We start from the raw sequence: 19,332 nt of genomic DNA on the forward strand, positions 1-19,332 counted from the left end.
CTCGCGAGATAATCTCAATTGCACGCCGTATGGATTAAACAACGTACTTCGAGGCGAGTGTTGTAATCTGTTTAGCGAACGCTGGCCCATTTATGTCGCGGTTCTCTCATTTACCATCTCGAGTGGTTCCTGATATAACATATTTTTGATGGTACGAAGAATTCTATAATTTAAAGAAAGCTAATAGAAGCTTCTATTATCGAACCAACTAATAAATTTACAAATTTACCACGTTAACCGACACCCTGAAGTTGCGACACCTGACTCGTGTTTATGCATCCTGAAACCACAGATATTGTCACCTAACATTTTTCTAGCAACCATGAACCGTTGCAAGTCCTTGCAAGATAATTGTTAGTCGTTCCTGGTGCGTCCTTCGACTCCCTTCGTACGGAAGCCAGCTAAGGAATGCCATGTCGGACACGAATCGGTGTTCGGTAATAGCTGGAACGATCCTTTGAAGATTGGCTGCGTACCAAAATTCTCATGGACGGTCACGAACAGATACGACTGGCGTCGAATTTATTATTCTATTCGCGACAGTTTGATATATGGTTTCGCGATCGAATTAAAGCGATGCACAACGGCGTGTCGCAAGAGACGAGAAAATATTGGGGCTGCGTGAACGTTTCACCCCCTAAAAATAAACAAATCGAGTCCAAGAGTTATGAATTCCAGTGGCAACATTTCGGCTACGACATCGCGGAAACGGGCCTTGTTTGCTGTTTGCTACGAACGAGTTTACGAACCGAGCGAGATAAATATTAGGTGTTCGTTGCTCTGTGGATTTAATTCGATTTATTTGCTTGGGGTCGATTGGAGATAGATAAATAAACGGAGGATGCCTATGTATGATGTTTACCTATTTTGTTTTTTTCGTGGGTAGGGAAATGAGACTTGAAAGTTTAAGAAATTTTATATCGAGTAAGATGCTTGAGTAGTTGTTGTGTTTCATTTTTTTCTGAGGAAAGACAACGTCAGGGAATGTCGGTATCGACTAGTGGTAGGATTAGACGAAAAGAACTTTTATTACCAGCGCACGAATCCTAATCCCTTTATACGTGTCCCACCAATATTGTCGCAAGAGGAAATCGTAGAGCACCCTATATATATATATTAATTTTCGAAGCCCGCAAGAAGAGCCAGAAGTTGACATTTTTCTCTGGGAAAGTTTCACGGAGGCGCCGAGTGTGTCGACTCCGTCTCTGTCAGGATCTGTTCCCTCTTTTTTCGAAAGTGCACGACGAAGTATATTCCGGTCAGCCAAAGTTCCTGGCGGTGTTCCCTGTTATTGCATCCAAAAGAAAAGGGCGAGTAAGCGAGCAGCGCGACCCGGGACGACGGAAGGACGACATTCGTCGAGGGACCGGGCGCGAGAGAATTCGAAAAACCGATGATGAATTTTCCGAGTTTCGTGTTCCCCTGAGCACTGAGCCAGATCCGTGGGAAAAAAAAGGGAAAACAAAATTCCGCGACCCGAAGTCGGGGCTAAAATGGCGTCCAAGGGGGGTAATAGGTTTAGGACTATTATTTAGCGATTTGTATGAATATTTTTTTGGCAAGAAAAAAGAGTATACAATTTATTGAAACTACATGTACTCGAAGAAACATCTAAAAAAATGAAAAGTTACGCAATACCGAAGTTTAATCGACGGTCCTCTCTCTTATCATTGCAGAGGAGGACTGCAGAGATAACGGTGGACAGTGGGGAACAGAGTGCTGTGTTCGTCCGTATTTCCGGTGAGTGAAACGCATACTGTAATTTAATTGAATTTTTTCCACCCTCACCCATTGCATGAATTTTATTTTTCGAAAAAGTCATTTCTCTTTTCAATTTATGCACCGTTACAACTAACAATATTTCAAAATAATACTTGGAGACCTTAACGAGGTTGTAACGAAATTTAAACTAGTACCTAAAGTAAAAAACAAGTACCTAACCGACGGTACTTTTGACGTAAAACTTTTATTGCGAAAGAGTGTCCCGCTCGACGATACCTGGAAACGAGACGTAAACGTTTTGAAATTCAATTATTTTTAATTTGGCGAAAATAACAGCTCTTCCCGTTAAATTAAAATTACTATGGTTGCTCGTTGAAGTAAATTAAAATAAGTTAATATATGCCAGCGTTCGCTTCGCAAAGAGGAAAATTTACGCGTTGCAATCGCAGCGTTATTAGAGCACCGTGAAACAGCGACAAACGTAAATTGAGCCTCTTGCTGTGAGAAAATTCAGTCAAGCACTCCTCCTTTAACGTAGAATCCGATAGCTGGTATGGAAGTAACCCGGAGCAATTACGTAGATGAGTCTTTCCTTCGCGGAGGACTTGCGTCCAATTGCTATTTTAATTCCAATTGTTTATAAGACTCTGCAGACATTTCCATGGTAGTCGCAAGCTGGGTTTCCAATCAAAAATATCTACGTTTTCAAATGTATATCTGAATTTTAAATAGCGGATATATCTTCATCCGAAGTAACGAAGATCATTGTTTTAAATTGCTTCCTGATTTATTATTTCTCTTTTCTCTATTGTATAATAAATATTTCTCCCTTTTGTCCATTTTTGTGGTGAATGCAAGAATAAAAAAAAAATAGATGCCTACAGAAATTTAATAATTAAAATACGTACAAAGAAAGAAGTACCTATAGAAGCTTAGTTATCAGCGTAAACTCTGCCTTAAAGGACCCTGTTGTTCATCGACTGTAAAGGACTGTAATTTATGATTTTTACAAGCTGATATTGTGCATTTCCGAAGATTAATTCGCGTCTCGCGTGTCACTGTCTTCGATGCATGCATTTTTCATAATCTCCTCGAGTTATTACATTGACGACTACTCTTTTTGCTCTCATCTGGGAGTCCATAAATATTAATAGGGAAAAGATAAATGACAAAATCAGTATTTACATCTCAATTTGCAGATGAATTTACGACGTGTCTTAGCCACTTTCAGAATGTCTTTCAGTACTTTTAATGGGGCATGGAATGGTATTAATTTAAACGCAAAATATACTTGAATAATTCATGGCAATTTGTGCATATACCATTGATTTTGTTGTATTTACCTGGAGGAACTAGAAAGACACGTGCACGTGTCTTTCGTTTATAATTATTTCCCTCTGACACAAACTATTATTTCCAAGAGAAATCCTGAAATTCGTCTTTTCCTAATCGATTACCTGTTTATTTATTCTATAATTTTTATTTTATTCCGGATACCACGATTGAAAATGTTTTCGATAACAGAAAAGATCGATCGATTAATAAAAGGTGAATCGAAGGTATAAATTTGAAGATAGTTAATTTTTAAGAAAAGAATTACGTAGAACGGAACTGTTATTCGAATTTCAATTCGGTTGTTGTTTCACGGAGAAATCCGTGACGTAATTTCTTTTCCCTGCGGATAGTGTCGGAGACAATTTCATTCTATTTTTACAAGAAATATTTTTTTAGCGCTGCTTTAGTAGAAATGTGGGGTCTCGCTATTGATTTCTTTCGGCTAACCCAGATGCTCTATGGCGTTTATATCAAAGGATTAGGATAGGCTTTCCACTGATAGGGCAAGATATAAAGGATCCACTTCTCAACGGTTCCAATACGATACTCTCCAATCCCTGTCCAATTGAAAAATACATCAGACTCCAACGTTTACGGATCCTCCTGTCTCTGTCAATTTTATTTCGAAATGTCTGCTCTATGTTTTACATTCATTTCGAACACTATAAAATAAAAGCGTGTTGCCAGGTGCTCGAGATGAAAAAAGAGGCCCATTGAATTAGATAATAACTAGAACACGTTACACATTATTGAAACGAGAAATTGCTGAGTTCGAATTTTCATCGACAGAAAAGTACCAATGATATATTAATACATGATCAGTGATAAAAATGACTACCCACCACTATGTTTTCCAAATGTAGTCGATAAATAGTACAATGTATCGTAATACCAATTTCCATTCACACTTATTAATCGATCGAATCGTTTAAAAAGCTTCCTGGATTGGAACGCAATTCTATTTATTGCGCTCGAGCGGGTAGAAAAAAAAGAAGCGTGAAACGAGTAAATACTTTTGCCGGCCGATGGATGCGGCTGGGAAAACAAACGAGGCGGAAAGGGAAACGAAGCGATAACCTCGATGAAATTTACGCGTCATAAAGTCTGCCGTTTTCTTTGACCGATAACACTCGCGGCTGCAATTAGGTTAATTAGACAGCGACAGTGCGTAAACTCGTCACGGGAAAGCTCGCCCGTGTTCTATTTCTATTAGGCTTCTTTTTTCGGTGTGTTCGAGGCGAAAAATAAAAGAAAATTCATGGAACGTCGATCGATGGTTGCTAATACGGAGCAGTTTGTTTATTACTCCGTTCGATTCAAGTGAAATTTAAAGGTTTCGTTTATATTTGGAAATGTACATTTATGTATAATTTGGATATATATTTAATACATCGACGTATCGTAATTTTCCATTTCGTATGTTTTTTGACGTCAGTCATACTTTTGTAATCAACTGACTACGACCTCGTCGACGAGACGCCAGCGACCATAAACGTCTGGTCCACGCGTTCGTGTAGTACAGCATGATGAATGCAGGCGCGCAGACAGCGAGCGCATTTAAATTAATTAGCCGCGTGTACAGGGCACGCGGAAATGCATCGACGTGTTGTAATTTTAACGCGGCACGGCTATTTTCAGCCGCGACGATTACGATTGCCTGTAAACAACAACGATAGCAGTAACCTCGTTGGCAATGAGTTAGGGTACATCGAGACCAGGCTCGTCGATCTTGTTTCGTGGATGTCGCTGATTGCTCAACAATGGCACTCGATTATCTATTACGTTTCGACCTGAGATTCGTACGACTTACGTTTGGTACGACGACCATAATATATGTATATCATAAACACTGTTGTCTATCTGAATGTTAATATAAGAAATGTCTATAAGAAATGTTAAAACTTTGATGTTTAAGGGAATTTGGCCGCTTTGACGCCCTGAGAAAGGGAGAAATTCTCTTTGAGAATTTATTTCTGCTCGTTCCTCTGAACTGATAAGGTCATCAACTGGATTCCCAGGATCGATAGTAGAAATATTGTAACTAATAGGATCCACAGGGGACACCTCGTACAATACGAGTCCCCAGAGGAGCGATTGCAGCTATGTTGATACGAATAGAAGCATTATTCATTCAACATCAGCAATTCAACGTTATGCAACGTTGTGGGGATCAGCTAGAAATTCTGGGGATGCGTTTAACGACCTCTATGAATTCGGGAGATTGTCCCTATCTAATCCCAGTAGTTTGGTAGCAAGTTCTATTGTTATTATTAACTAGCTGTAGCTGGCCACGCGTTGTTGTGGCTCGGACGAACGTTTACATGTTTATTTACATTTTGTATATAGAGATAAGTTATTAACGACTCTGCAGTTGATCTTCCCGTGGCCGTAATATTTTTAAAAGGTGGACTTTTTGCTTCAGTATAGTCAGCGAGTTAAGTGGCTACTCTTACGACTTCCAAGAAACCGAGTGTTCCTATTAAAGCCTACATGCTTCTATCAGCGTCTACTAGTTGCAGGAATGTGTTTAGCAGCCTCCACAACTTCTAGAGGTGTGTTTATCAGATTCCACAAGTTCTCCCAGGTGCGTTTATCAGCTCCCCGCAAGTTCTGGACGCCTGTTTATTGGCTCCCTTGAGTTCAGAAGTTGTCTCTATCTAATTCCACAAGTTCGACAGTAGACCCTATTGTTATTAACGAATTCGCAAACCATCCCCTGGGGTCTCGTGGTTTTAGAAGTTGTCCTTACCGGGTTCTATGAGTTGGCAAGTTGTAACTGTCGCGTTCGATGAGTTAGGAAGTTGTAACTGTTGCGTTCTACGAGGCTAGAAATTTGCATGGATAACGTAGAACACTCTGTCGACGAGATAGGTCGCTCTGCTGGCAATGTAGAACGCTCTGTTGGCATATGGCTCGATCAGTTGGTATGGTACGTTGCCTACAGACTGTGTTACATTACCAGCAGAGTACTCTGCGTTATCCACCTGAAAAACTGGAAACTGCATTCTTCCAGCGTCTCAGAAATGGAAAATAAAAGTGTTCCTACAAACATTTTTATGTTGTACGAGTCTAAAAATTGCAGTTATCGGTGCTGAATATAACGATATAAACGAGAATTATGATTCTCTACCTAATAAATTCCCGATTGTTTCGACAAGTTCGCTCGCTGTTTCGCGTTTTCCAACTTTGGCTCAGCATTTATTCCGATCGACACGCGCCAGTCGGCTAAGAGACGTCGTGGGACGCATACTTAGAGTTCGAAGGAAAAAAAAAAAGTGTTTTCCCTCGCAATTACGCGTTTGCGTAACGATGCCACGACTAGAAAGCATTGTCAGACGACTGGGTTGCGACATCCAGTTGAACGTGCGCCACTTGATACGCGCATCTTGCCTCGTTAATAATTTCTGTTGCGCAATACACGTTAGGGTACTCCACGTTGCGACATCGCATTATTCGGGCGTTATGTGATTGCAGCCTCTTTTTTCTTTTCTTTTCATGCAAATGCACGCGCACGCGTGACACAATTGTCTACGGAACACTTGAACGGCATTTCGTTTCTATTTAACGACGAATTAAAGAAGGGATAATCGTTCCTTATCGAGCCCATTGTCAGACTGTGACCATTCCGAGCGACTCTTACTCGTTTGGAGAGGCGAGGTTCGACCGTGGAAAAATTGTTTAGAAAACGCACTAGATACCCTCGGAAAGTTTGATTCCGAATATGTTTTCCAAACTATTTCATACCATTCGAAACTATCACTTCGCTGTACCAAGCTTCGTAATTACGCGGGAGTTCAAGTATCGATCCAAGAGTGCTATCGCACTCTTCGACGAGACTGCCAACTTTTTCCACCGAGCAACGTGTAATTGAAATATCCTAATAAATTACATATCGTAGAATAAATTAGAGATAAATATAGAATTCAAATTTCCAATGCATCCACCCCGATAACTACGATAACTTAACCCTCCTTTATTATTTGAAGTATCGTAACCTGAATTGTTCCTAGACTAACGTAACTTTTACCCCTTTTATTTTGCAGAAGGCGCCACTTTGCCAACCTCGGGCGTGCCAGCGACTCTTACGGAGGTCCACGATGAACCACCGAGGGAAACTGCGTTCAGGCGTTTATCCGAGGCGGACCGAATCCTTTTGGAGAGTTTGGACATCGGTCGATCGAGGCACAGGCCCACGGGTCGTTTCCTAACGATGCACAAGAGACGCCGTAAGAGGCTTACCACGAAATCCTTAACTCAGGAGCCCGGTATCCTGGACGATATTTTCCATGGCCTGGTTCAGGTAAGCCGTTGATCGTCGGATACAAATTTTATGTCTTCTCGCTAGCAAACCATCCCCGAAGACTCGCGTCAACCCCGATACAAGGCGTCTATAAAGTATGCAAAATATTGGAATCGAGGATACGGGTGGCCGCGGGTCTCTCTGCGGGAAAAGGGAAGTTATGGTTAAATGGATTGAATCAGACTCGCAGGGAAATATATGCTTAGGGAAGGTAATTAGGGGGGTTTAAGTCATGGTGTTGATGTCTTTGAAATTGTTTAAAAGTGCAAGTTTTAATCTTAATAAATTAAAGGATAGAGAATAAGTTAGATCTATTCTGTTGGGTGTATATTTTATCTTGAACGCACAGTTCCATTTCTGTGTCAATCAAAGAAGTCTTTGTCGTTATCGATTTTTCTTTTCTATTTAAAATTGCGGTTATGGAGCAGACGAAGCACTCGTCGCCTAGAAAAAATAACCTCGATAGAGCGAGTGTCTTCTTAACCCCTTCTAGCCTGCAGCTACATAACTGCAGTATTTTTTTGTGTTTTTTTAATGGCCATCAATCGCTTTTATGATAAACAAAAATAAATTACGAATGTTTCCCGTTTCAAAATATCGTCCATTCAATAAAAATGGCTATAAAATGAAGTAAACGAAGTCTCCTGACTTCTCTTTAAACCAGGAACGTTATTATCCGCCTAACGAGCTTAGATAAATTGATCCTATCATTAGAGTATCTCGATAATTCAGTAAACAGCATTATTTTTCAATCGGATTTATTCAAGAACGGCAAATTACCATCGGTTGCCACTTAATTAAGCTCAGTTATCGGCCAAATTGAATTAATCGGTCGTTTCCTACTGAATAAAATAAATAAATAACGAGGCAAGTTGGATGCTCGGTAAACACAGGGTTTCTAATGGCATCGAGTATACTTATCAGTTCCTGGAATTCCGAGATGCGCGAGATCGCATCAGTTTCATGTTGCATCGCGTCTGTTTGCATACATTTTTTACCCTGTCGTTCTTTTGACGTTTGTTTCAAAACAGGAAGAGGAAATAAATTCAGCGATTAATCGTTGATTACTTCGTTGATCGACAAAGTTTCCTAATCAGATCATTTCAATGGATTCTATAATTACTTCAAACTGCATTTTAATTAAGTGGACGCCTCGAGCATTTTATTCAACTTTTGCAACACTTGACGTTTCGAATCTAAAGTTTGATTAAATAACAACCTAAATTAATGTAAGCAAGTGGATCTCCAAAGGGGACTCGAAGGCTTTACTTTTTAATCAAACACGAGCGATCTAGAATTTGGAGTTGGCAAGCATGTTTTGTTATTAAAAATAGAAATCCTAAAGCCTCCTTTGAGAAACCCTTTACAAAAGATGTTTGAAATTATGTTTTGGCTACTATAAACGAAGTCAAATTTGTCTATCGAATCGACGATCGATTTATCGTCCACGTGGAACCGATGGTATTTCTTTTCATCCGTTTACGCAACCGGATTGATGTAAAAATTGGTTAATTAACATCGGCGGCTGATCGGATGGATAAAATCCGAACTGGTTAAAGGACTTAGTAACTGTTGGCTAATTAAAGCGGAAAACCAATGATGGCGGTCGAACGGACAGAACCTTTGAGCGATTTAATCGGTTAAATGCTAATACGACATTACTGGTCAGAAATGATCGTGACCGTGTATGAAAGTCACTGATTTTGTTGAGAAATAAATTTATACGTTGGTGGGCCCACGTGCTCGCATAACAGAGCGAAAATATTCACGTGACGCGACAACGATTATCCTCGAGAAAATATGTAAATTACCAGAATAGAGGAATTATGAAAATATTCCATTTATCATCAACTTCGACTCGTAATTTTCAACGTCATGAAATTAATTTGGTTTGCAAATATATACGTTTACACCTGTATAATTTTGTTTATTTCATTTTAATGGAACTATAAAGAATTTCTTTTTAATGGACTCTATAACGATAATTGGCTTCCGTAAATTCTCAAATACTTTTCTCTGTTTTTATTGTCTATTTTACGTGCTGTTCCATAAATATTAGGTACACGGTGTTAATAATTCGTGGGATCGATATTTCATTTTACGCTTAATGACAGAAGGGTAGATTTAGGAGCGGACCCATCCAAGTTTCAATCTGTTCACGCTTCCCAAGTTAAACAAGATGGAGGCTTAATAATATAATTCGTTGGAATACGATTCTTCGTCAATTTCCATCATTCGATCTCGTATAAATATCGTATAAAAGCTTCGATATAAATTGAAAGCATTTTATTGTCAACGTTAATAATAATATTTATTCTTGTTCTAAATTTCTTCAATTATTTTACGTAATATTTCTGATTAAATTCCTGGCGACCATCGAGTGTGCACGTTTTCCCCCACGTCTAAAAATACGATGTACACCGGAAACGAAATTAATTTTGTGATGTTTAAGTTGCTCGTTATCTGGCAAATTAAATATTTTCATGGAATAATACTTCTCTCGCGTGGTAGATCTGTAATATGTGCTTAAGCGATAAGGGAACGCACGAGTTGAGCCATCTCTTTCCACACGTCAACGTGTATTTATTGCAGGTTACTCTTACTCTTGTCGGGAACACAAACGTATAACTCGTTCGCTGCTTAACCATTTAAATTACACGAAACGGTTCGATCAACAGGAGTTGATGATTTATCGTTTGGCCAAGAAACGGACGTGCTCGTTCCGTCGCGATACCACTGTGCGCGTTGGCACGTTTCGATCATTACTGACATTCTGCATCGCCACTTTCCGAGTCGGCAGTCCTAACGTTTAAAACTGGAGCTCGCCTTGCTAAAATCTAGAGCATCGATAGGGAGACCTGTTGGAAAATAAGGGAAAAATAACAAGTCAGTCTCGAACGACCACTTTTCTGAAAAGATGTATAAAAAGCTGACTAATTCTCAAAAATTCGTCTTAAAAATTCCTCTCTCAATGATGAACATTTTTGATTGAAACTTTTTTTTCCACGTTTTCAATAATGCGCGATATTATATCATACTGTTATGATTAAATTGTGAAAAGTGGAACGGTGGTTGTCCTTGGATCAGCTAACAGAGACAGCTCTGGTTATCCTCCCCTGGATCCAATTCGCGATCAATTAGCGAAAGAATACTGTAGTCCCTATTTCCATATCGTTGAAAACATCCGCCTTTGCATAAAGGAATCACGGTAGGATTTGTAAATGAAGCACGTTTCATTTGAAGTGGAGGTCTTCCGTTCGAGACAAAAGCAGATCATTGGTAAAAGACCAACGTTTGCATAAGAGGTCAAGCGTAGGCCATGGATAAACGAGGACGTAGTACTACGTCAATGGTTCTCAACTTTTAGACACGACCTTATTCTACGTCATTGACTTTCAGCCTGAGGGACACCAAGTGACGTAGGCCTGCGTCATTGATTCCCAAACTGTGAGACAAGAAATTACGTCCAAGGGTTTGAAGAATAGCTCCTCAAACTGTCTCCCAACTTGTAGAATAATAATTTACAAGCTGAAGTCTGACAATTACAAGAGCAGTTAATCGTGAAACGGTTAATGAGCGAAGCATAATATCCTCGACGATCGTTTAAATTACGAGGAAAGACTTTGATTAGCAAGACTATGTCGCGAGTTCCCGAATGATTTATCGTACGTCTCGAGAAATGGATGTGCTCGTTCTATTACAATACCATTGTGCACGTTGACACGTTTCGACCCTTTCTACCCGACGAAACTGTCCATTTCACTGTCGCTGATCTATTGTGCCTTGATGATTTGTTGCAGTGCGCGTTACAAAAGGCCGGAAACTGGCGGTTTAATGCGTTTACGCTAGAAACAGTGACAGGAGGTAAGCAACTACAAAAAATAGTACATTTACGTCCTACTTCAACCCCTTGATCTCTCATTAGACATCGACGTTTGTTTTCCTTCTTCTGGTCATCATAGCTATCGACAAAGAAAGAATTTTCCAAAGAAATTATATTCCAAATGTTTAATACAACCTTAATTCCGTTCGTCTCGAAGGCGACGAAGAGCGAAACGATATTTACAAGCAGCTACGTCTCCGCCTCCGCATTAATTCCGCGATGCATCGCTGCTAAAAATTCATACGGATAACGCGGGGTCCTTGTTGGTCGTTGGTCGATTTGAATTTTAGAAGATGTCGTCGAGTTAAGGGGGAGGAATTGTGGTTACCAACAAAAACAATGCCGTGGCGTGGATGGTATCCCATTACGAATCCCATTACGAATGCAAGCAACGCGCGCGCATCCGAAATGAGCGAAACTCTTATTCGTGCAACAATTTTCCGATAACGAACGAACGATACAACTCTTTCGTTCGATGAAATTTCAAATTTAACTTTTTATCTTCTTCTCGAAACCTATCATTAACAATTTCACCAAATGATTTTATATATAGCAGCGATAGTTAACGATGGATATAGTAATTTCCATCGCACTGATCTCGAGCGAATACTAATAGAAAGTAAATTTTGAATGAACGTTAGAAGAATGCTAAACTGTAAATAACTCCCTGTGCTTCGTTTGGCTATTATACGAATAAAGTTCTATATTTACGCATCCACGGGACGCATCCTCGTTTTTCACTCCATCCGAGTTTCCTTCTCGCAATAGTTCTCGCGTTACCATTATTGTACCTCGTCCGCGAGTTCCAATTTCGCGACACGCTAGCTTGGTTTACACTTCGAGTTCGCATCTGTCACGATTGTGGGACACGCGAAACGCGGGCTACAGTCAAGCAAATACGTACAGGGTGACCCATAATTGACAGTTGCATCGGAAATTCGCGCTAACACGGAGTCGTTACGTTTCCAATCTACCTATAATATTTGACGTGCTATACATGGAGAACAAAACCTTAACCCTCGAACATTTCGACTTCGTCATCCAGAAACTTTTCAGTTTGCTCGATTTTATTTCCAGGTCGTTCACTGCCAGTATTATGCGTCCACCTCTTTCACTGGTACGGACTTCTGCAGCACTTCAATCTGGACGTGGTCACAGTGTGGAAATTGTTCGGTAAGCGATATTTTTTAATAATTCTAAGAAAGTTTGAGAAGAAATTAAGGCTTTTCCAAAAGGGATACGATCGTTAATGAGAAGATACAGCCTCGTCGTGACTAACAATTAATATAAACGTATAACTTATATAAATGTTGAGATACGCTCCTTTGGAAAACCCTTTGCGAACGAGACAAACACGATATTAAACGCTATCGCTCCATGGAAGCATCGAGTGTTTCGCGATAAAAATGCTTTGCAAATTTATAGAAATCAACATTATTTTCTCGTTAGCCTCGTTAAATCTGCATAGAACCGTATTTCACGTCTAGTGTCATATTTTTTGCTCTACGTAGTATTTCACGTTTCAATTATTCACAAATTGCACACCTTTCAAGTCCGATCGAAACAATTCGCACGCTCCGAAACAACTGTCGATCTATAAAACTATCTTTTCTAGCGAAAAATCGATGAATACGAGTTGCTCCTTATGCTGGACAATCCTCGAGTAATGGAGCATTTTTTAACATTATAATAAGGTAACGTTGTAATAAGATAATCCTTCTAATAAGTAGAGAAATAGGGAAAAATTCAATTTCGGCGCATAATGAGGTTCCGCAGAGGAAAAGCTTATGCAACTTTTTCATTTAGAACTTGATTATCTGCAAGATTTATTTGGAAGTTTCTTTGATATTTTTGCAAATAACGAATGTATAGTTAAAAAGGTGTGTAGTGGTATGTAGTGGTTTCGATCGTGCTTAAAAGGCGTGCGATTATTGAATAATTGAAACCTGGAGTGGGTTATCGGGCAAAAAGTGCGACATTAGACGTGAAAAATGGTTCTATGCAGATTCACTCTAGCTAGCGAGATAGTCATTTTTACTTGTGCAAAGCGAGGTATATACTTGTTACGCAAAACATCGTGACTGGCGTATTTCGTTAATATAAAACGAAATCCTCCCTTTTGAAGAACACGTTACTGTACGTCTGTCGTGTACTTTCGCGATAGGGTAACCTCGAGTATTTATTTTCTTCCATTAATCACCATCGTACATCGTCTGGCCCGTTTACTTCGAGCGAGACAAAGGTGCCCGAAAGGTTTCGATCTAATTTCTCCAATTGTCCACAGAATGTTATCGCGTTTTCGAACGTAGTCGGTAGCGAAATTATCTACGGGCGTATTTTTTACGTCACAACTCGCGGGCTAAATATTACGACAGCAGATGGCAACGTTTGCTCAGCGCGTTTGCGGAATTGAACGTTACCCAACAATATCTCTCTGTTCTCCTCCCCGTATCGCCTCGTTTCCTGATATTCCCAGCCCGGCCGTCGGGAATCTGCGGTCTTATTAATAATTCTTACTCTCTGCGGGCACGAAATTTTTACGTCATCATCAAGTTGAAATACAGGTCGGAAGCTATTCGTCATCATTAAATATTCAATAGGGGAGAGCCCCGCAAGAGAAACGGCGGCCCCCTTTACGGCGTGGTACTCGTATTTATAGAGCCCCGCGCGACGCTTATTATTTATTTATTCTGTGCAAGATTTCCATACAAACAGGATTTATGCACCGCGGCGTGTAAGAGCAACCCGTGAATGTACTTTGGGGGGTATACTCCGTGAGCTTGGGGTTCGAAAGAATCGATTTTTTTCGAAGGGAGGACATCTTCGCGCGAGTTGGAACATTCTTCACGAAAGAATCGTTAATTTTTCCACTTGCACGCGAGGGATTTTTATGGGATCAAAGTATCTCGCGATCCACCTAAAATTACGAGAGGTTTAAGTCATCGCTTCTATAAATTTTTAATTGTTCAGGAAATACGAGCCCTCGAAGTTTTCTCAATTTTTTACCAATGAAAACTCCCCTCGTATTTGAATTTTTATCTCGGGGCCCGTTAGAGATATCGACTTCTGTTTCTTTTTATTCGAATCGAGAAGAATAGGCCTCTTTGAATAAAGTTTGCTCAAATTGCAAACACGATTCTTAATATATTTTAATAAAAAAGAATTTTAAACCATCAGTCTTCACCTTTAAAGGGACGTAAATATTTCATCGATCTCGAAAGAGTTAACATGGAGAAATTTATGACCAGGAAGAGAGGCGAAGAATTTTAGTTCTCAGGTCCGAATAATTAATAATCGGATCATATTTCATACACTCGGAGCGCTGGATAATCGACAGCCAACTAATGCGTTATTCAGATTTATTATTAAAGTCGTTCCCGAACTTCCACCCTTATTTATTTTTCAGCGACGTATCGATGAACGAAGGAACAGGTGGATACGATTATTAGTAATATATAATACATATATAATAAATGGTATAAAAGTAAATGAATTCGATGCTATATATTTAACACATGTTTAATTAATCTAAAATACTCCATTTATGTGGTCAGAAGTCTTCCACTCTGTTCTCTAGCATTGCACAGCGTTTGTCTCGTTCTAAATTCCTCGTTTAGCCCAAAGCACACACGAGAACACTGTTTAATCGTCTCTCTACGCTTGTTTGATATCAGCGTTCATCGAGGAGGGTTATCACAGTACAAATCCTTACCACAACAGTATACACGCGACGGATGTGACTCAGGCGATGCATTGCTTCCTCCAAGAGGAAAAAGTAAGCAGCAATTTTCGGTCGTTGTACTCCGCGGAACAAACATAGAGACTACATAGGATGAAAATGAAGAGCATCCGTTGTAAATTTACAGATTAGGACACACTTAACCAGCCTGGAAATCATGGCATCGCTGATAGCCGCGGTGACGCACGATCTGGATCATCCAGGCGTCAATCAACCGTTCCTCGTCGCCACCAGCAATCACTTGGCCGCTCTCTATCAAGTGAGTCGACGACTTTCGAGAACGCTTAAACGAAATTCCTCCTCTGGATGTTTCAACGCGTACGATTTTATCGATTTCAGAACAAGTCGGTTCTCGAGAATCATCACTGGAGGTCGGCGATAGGATGTCTTCTCGAGAGCGGCGTTTCGGATCAGCTTTCAGCTAGCGTGAGACCAGAACTTCAACGACACATCAGCTCGCTGATTCTGGCGACTGACATCACGCGCCAACAAGAGTTTCTCGTTCGATTCAAGGTGAGAGAAACGATGAAAGCTGCACTAATGACCTTAGCCCTTCTTCTATTAGGGTGAAAATGTTTCTATGATCTTTTTTTTTTTTTTTGTCTGGGATTCTCCCCTTGTCATAAGATGGTTGCGTTACAATGCAAAATACTTTCTATGGGAGTCGCTGAATTTTTCTCAGCGTTGCGAGGATTGCTTCTGTGGCTTTTTCGAACAAGTTCCCTCGTCGAGAAGTTTCTTCGAAATGCATGGAAGAAAGTTGATTCATAAATTAAAAGTTCACAACGACCAGTGTTGGCACTTCTTCTTTTAAGAAAAACTTAAAGCAAGTATTTTTAATGGGGAAGAAAGCTTCCCAGTGGAGAAAGGCGTTACGTTCTAGGCTGCAAGAAGTCTTCGGTAAGATTCTTGCTTCGAAACGTATTATGCGCTTTCGAAACAGAATGTGAAACATATCCAAGTATACGAAAGGATTCTCGAGTCAAGCTTACCAAGTCTATCAAGTCTAATTTTTCTTTGAATTCTCCTGAAAAGAAGAAATGCGTATCGCTCTACTCGAACCATTAAGTTTTCCACTTCTCTGAAACCATGCTATCTTTTCCAGCACTACTTGGACGAGAACCGTCTGGAAATGAAGCGCACGGACGACCGTCATTTCATCCTGCAGATAGCGTTGAAATGCGCCGATATATCGAACCCGTGCCGACCGTGGGACATCTCCAGAAAGTGGTCGTACAAGGTATGCGAGGAATTCTTCCGTCAAGGCGATTACGAGCGTCGATTGAACCTGCCCGTGACGCCGTTGTGCGATCGTCATACCACCAGCATACCGAAGATACAAGTTGGATTTATCAAATTTGTCGTGACGCCTCTGTACGAGGAGTGGCACCGTTTTCTAGGCGACGGGCTCAGCGTCTCGTTGATGGAGCATCTGCGTGCCAATCAGAAGAAATGGGAGGCTCTGAACCTCCAAGAGGCTGCCGAAGAAACGGAAACCGAGATCTCTGAGCTGGAGGAAGTGGAGGACGCCGTCAGCTCGACTGGAGACCCAGTGGGAGACGAGGACACCGCGAGTATCGACTTGCTGATACCAGCAGCGTACTGTCAGTCCTCTAAATTGCAGAGCTTGCCAGCGCGAGTCGGCCTCGAACGCGTAGGAAGACGTCATTCGGTTCCATTGAGCGTTTCGAAGCCATTGGTGCTGCTACCGCGCGCTACGATCCGTCGCGAGAGTCTGCCCAGCGAAAGAAGCAAGTCGAAGAATCTGTTGCTGAGGCTGGAAGATCAAAGCCTGCTGGATCCAAGTTCCTTGTCGTTGCTCTCGTCCAGAAGCAGCATACACGAGCTGTCGCCGAACGCCAACGGCGGGGAGAGGCCAGTCAGCGCAGAGAGCCTTCTGCCAGAGCCGAGCATAGCCAGCATCACCAACAGCGCCGAGGCGTCGAGATTGAGCTCCGTTCTACAACCAGATATTCAAAAGTCAGGCTCCCAGAAGCAGCTGACGAGACAGCAGACCTTCCCACCTCTCCAACCATACGTTAGAATGAGATACTTGTCCACCACCGCGGAAATGTCGCAATGTTACTCGCAGATCTTGATGGAAGCAGACAGCTCCAGCTCGTCCTCGTCCTCCACCAAGGACAAGTCCTGCTCGGGCGGTCGCTGCGGGACGCCCCCCACAAACGAGGACTCGCAAACGAAGCCTGGGAAGACCACGAAGGAGTTCCTCTCGGTGGACGTGGGCGGTAAGAGACGAGCCTCCGCGATCACAGACCTGTTCAAGTCGAAATGCGACGCTCTGCCGAGTGATCATCGTCGTCACTCGGTGCAAACGATACGCGTCGACGACACTAGCTTCAAGAACCGTCACAAGAGACCCTCCTCCGCCCAGGGCACCGACTCCACTCAGAGTTTCTACGCTTCTTTGACCGGTCGCGAGATGGATTCGAAACCCGAGCAGTCCACGTCTAAAACGAAGCAGGAAAAGTCCAACCGCGAAGATCAACGGACTACAGTGACGTCGTGTAAATCGGATCAGTGCAGTTCGACGCAAATCTCAAAAGGCAAGTGCGTCGAGCCCGAATTGCGAAGATACTCAACGCCAGTGCCAGTGCCAGAAATTAAGACAATACTGACCGACCCCAGTGGTAGGCGATTCACCGCGATACCAGTGCCGTCTGAACTCACAAGTCATAAAGTGTTCTTCATCGGTAGCCCGCCTGATTCACCGCCCCTCATACAGAGCATATCGTCGTCGAGCGACAGCGGTAGCGAGCCGCGGAAAAACAACGGCGATCACGAGATCGTGTCCACCGGTAGCAAACGGGACTCCGATTCCGTAAAGGAGAAAAGCTCCAAGGTTGCCAAGCTAAGCCTGGACGTGCAGATGAAGGAGAACGTCGATCCACGCGCTGTTGACGATCCGAAGGGGATCGCCTTGTCCAGAAAAGGAAGCCAGGTAAAGTTACCTTTGAGGATTCTGAACCTTAACGTACTTGGATTCGTTTATTATATTCTGGATTACATTCTGTGTTACGTTAGTCGTGGGCCAGAAGGCGTGGGTCTGCTCCAGTTGGTCTCCTATCGAGACTAGACGACATCACGGTACCACCTATAACGTCTACTAGAGTCGATCATACTTCTAGACGTGGATCTGTACCAGCTGACATTACTAGGCAACAAGGTACAAAATATTAGAATACTTGTACTGCTTTTAATATAAAAAAGTATAGCTAATAAAAAAATGTCAATTTTTCAGGTGGAGGCTTCAACCGATTAGCCTTAGGACCTCGAGAAGGTTTTGTAGCGGCACCTAGGAGAGCGAGTCTTCCACAAGAAACTGCTCTTGGAAATCTTCTTGGCAATATTTTATCTATAACCAGTACGTGTCGTATTTACCGTTACAAACACCATTTTTTCTTTACGTTTCTCATAGCTGTCGAATGTTCTTTTACAGATGAACGAGAGAATCTCCCAATAAATAATAACAACAATAATAACAATACCGGAACTAGCAACAATAACGGAATAACAAGAATAATTGATAGCACAGGACCTGGCATGCCGTCTCCGCGGCGGGGTTCAGTGCCAGCAGACATATCTGAATTACGCCGTGATATGTTCAATAGGAGTAGCATAAATGGTAAGCCTCGTAATCGGAAAAAGGTTTTGAGGAGGAGAAGTTCTGGAGGACCAGAAATGTTTTCTGGAGGATCCACAGATGGAAACGATAATGGGACATGGCTTAAATGGAAGAGGGAACTAGGAAAAAGGGACTCTATTCCTGAACCGCTCATCAAGCGAAGAGGTTCCCTGCCCATAGAGATGGTGGCCATTTCTCATGCTGGTCGGTACAATCATAGATAGAGGAGGATGTCGTAAAACAAGCCGGTACCATTGCGTTCTCCACTAATTTATATTGAGAAATTCATTCGCAAGCTTGTTAAAAAATTATTAAAGCCAATCGGACTAGCAGCATTTTAGCAAACTCATCCAGCACCGAACGTAGAATTTTCAACCCTTAGATGACCACGTGAATTGTTTCTACCTAAAGTATTACAGCGATAGCCTACATTATTTATTAGAATAAATATACTTATGGAAATGAAAAAGTTGTGCATTCCAGCAGAAGTAATAAAAAGCAAGCACGTTTACTTAATTTGTCACTTAAGCCTTAAATATCTAAAAGAGCAAGTATCAATTCTAGGAGTCTCGTACTCGGACCTAACCCCACGCGGTTGTTTAAGGGTTAAATCCATAGATATCAGCTCTTTCGAAGTCGTGTACGTTGTAATGTTCATAGAACTAGGAGCCCGATCGTTAATTATATCTAACGAGATCACTGTGTATGCA

At 41.5% G+C, this 19,332-nt stretch overlaps 1 protein-coding gene across 7 annotated transcripts in view; it reads left to right on the forward strand.

Moving 5' to 3' along the window:
• LOC128879363 (cGMP-specific 3',5'-cyclic phosphodiesterase-like) overlaps nucleotides 1-19,332 on the forward strand; it is a 67,555-nt gene that overhangs the window by 44,025 nt on the left and 4,198 nt on the right. For 4 of the 7 annotated variants that reach the window (XM_054128478.1, XM_054128468.1, XM_054128442.1 and 1 more), the window contains 11 exons: nucleotides 1,677-1,740; nucleotides 7,101-7,357; nucleotides 11,158-11,221; nucleotides 12,318-12,413; nucleotides 14,915-15,015; nucleotides 15,107-15,238; nucleotides 15,319-15,492; nucleotides 16,085-17,938; nucleotides 18,022-18,163; nucleotides 18,239-18,361; nucleotides 18,437-18,826. In XM_054128478.1, the coding sequence (XP_053984453.1) occupies nucleotides 1,677-1,740; nucleotides 7,101-7,357; nucleotides 11,158-11,221; nucleotides 12,318-12,413; nucleotides 14,915-15,015; nucleotides 15,107-15,238; nucleotides 15,319-15,492; nucleotides 16,085-17,938; nucleotides 18,022-18,163; nucleotides 18,239-18,361; nucleotides 18,437-18,826 (3,397 nt within the window). Of the gene's footprint in view, nucleotides 1-1,676; nucleotides 1,741-7,100; nucleotides 7,358-11,157; nucleotides 11,222-12,317; nucleotides 12,414-14,914; nucleotides 15,016-15,106; nucleotides 15,239-15,318; nucleotides 15,493-16,084; nucleotides 17,939-18,021; nucleotides 18,164-18,238; nucleotides 18,362-18,436; nucleotides 18,871-19,332 lie in introns of all 7 variants that reach the window. The other 3 variants (XM_054128463.1, XM_054128488.1, XM_054128455.1) reach the window with 3 other exon arrangements.

The sequence above is a fragment of the Hylaeus volcanicus genome, chromosome 1 (assembly GCF_026283585.1).
Source record: "Hylaeus volcanicus isolate JK05 chromosome 1, UHH_iyHylVolc1.0_haploid, whole genome shotgun sequence".
Taxonomy (NCBI): domain Eukaryota; kingdom Metazoa; phylum Arthropoda; class Insecta; order Hymenoptera; family Colletidae; genus Hylaeus; species Hylaeus volcanicus.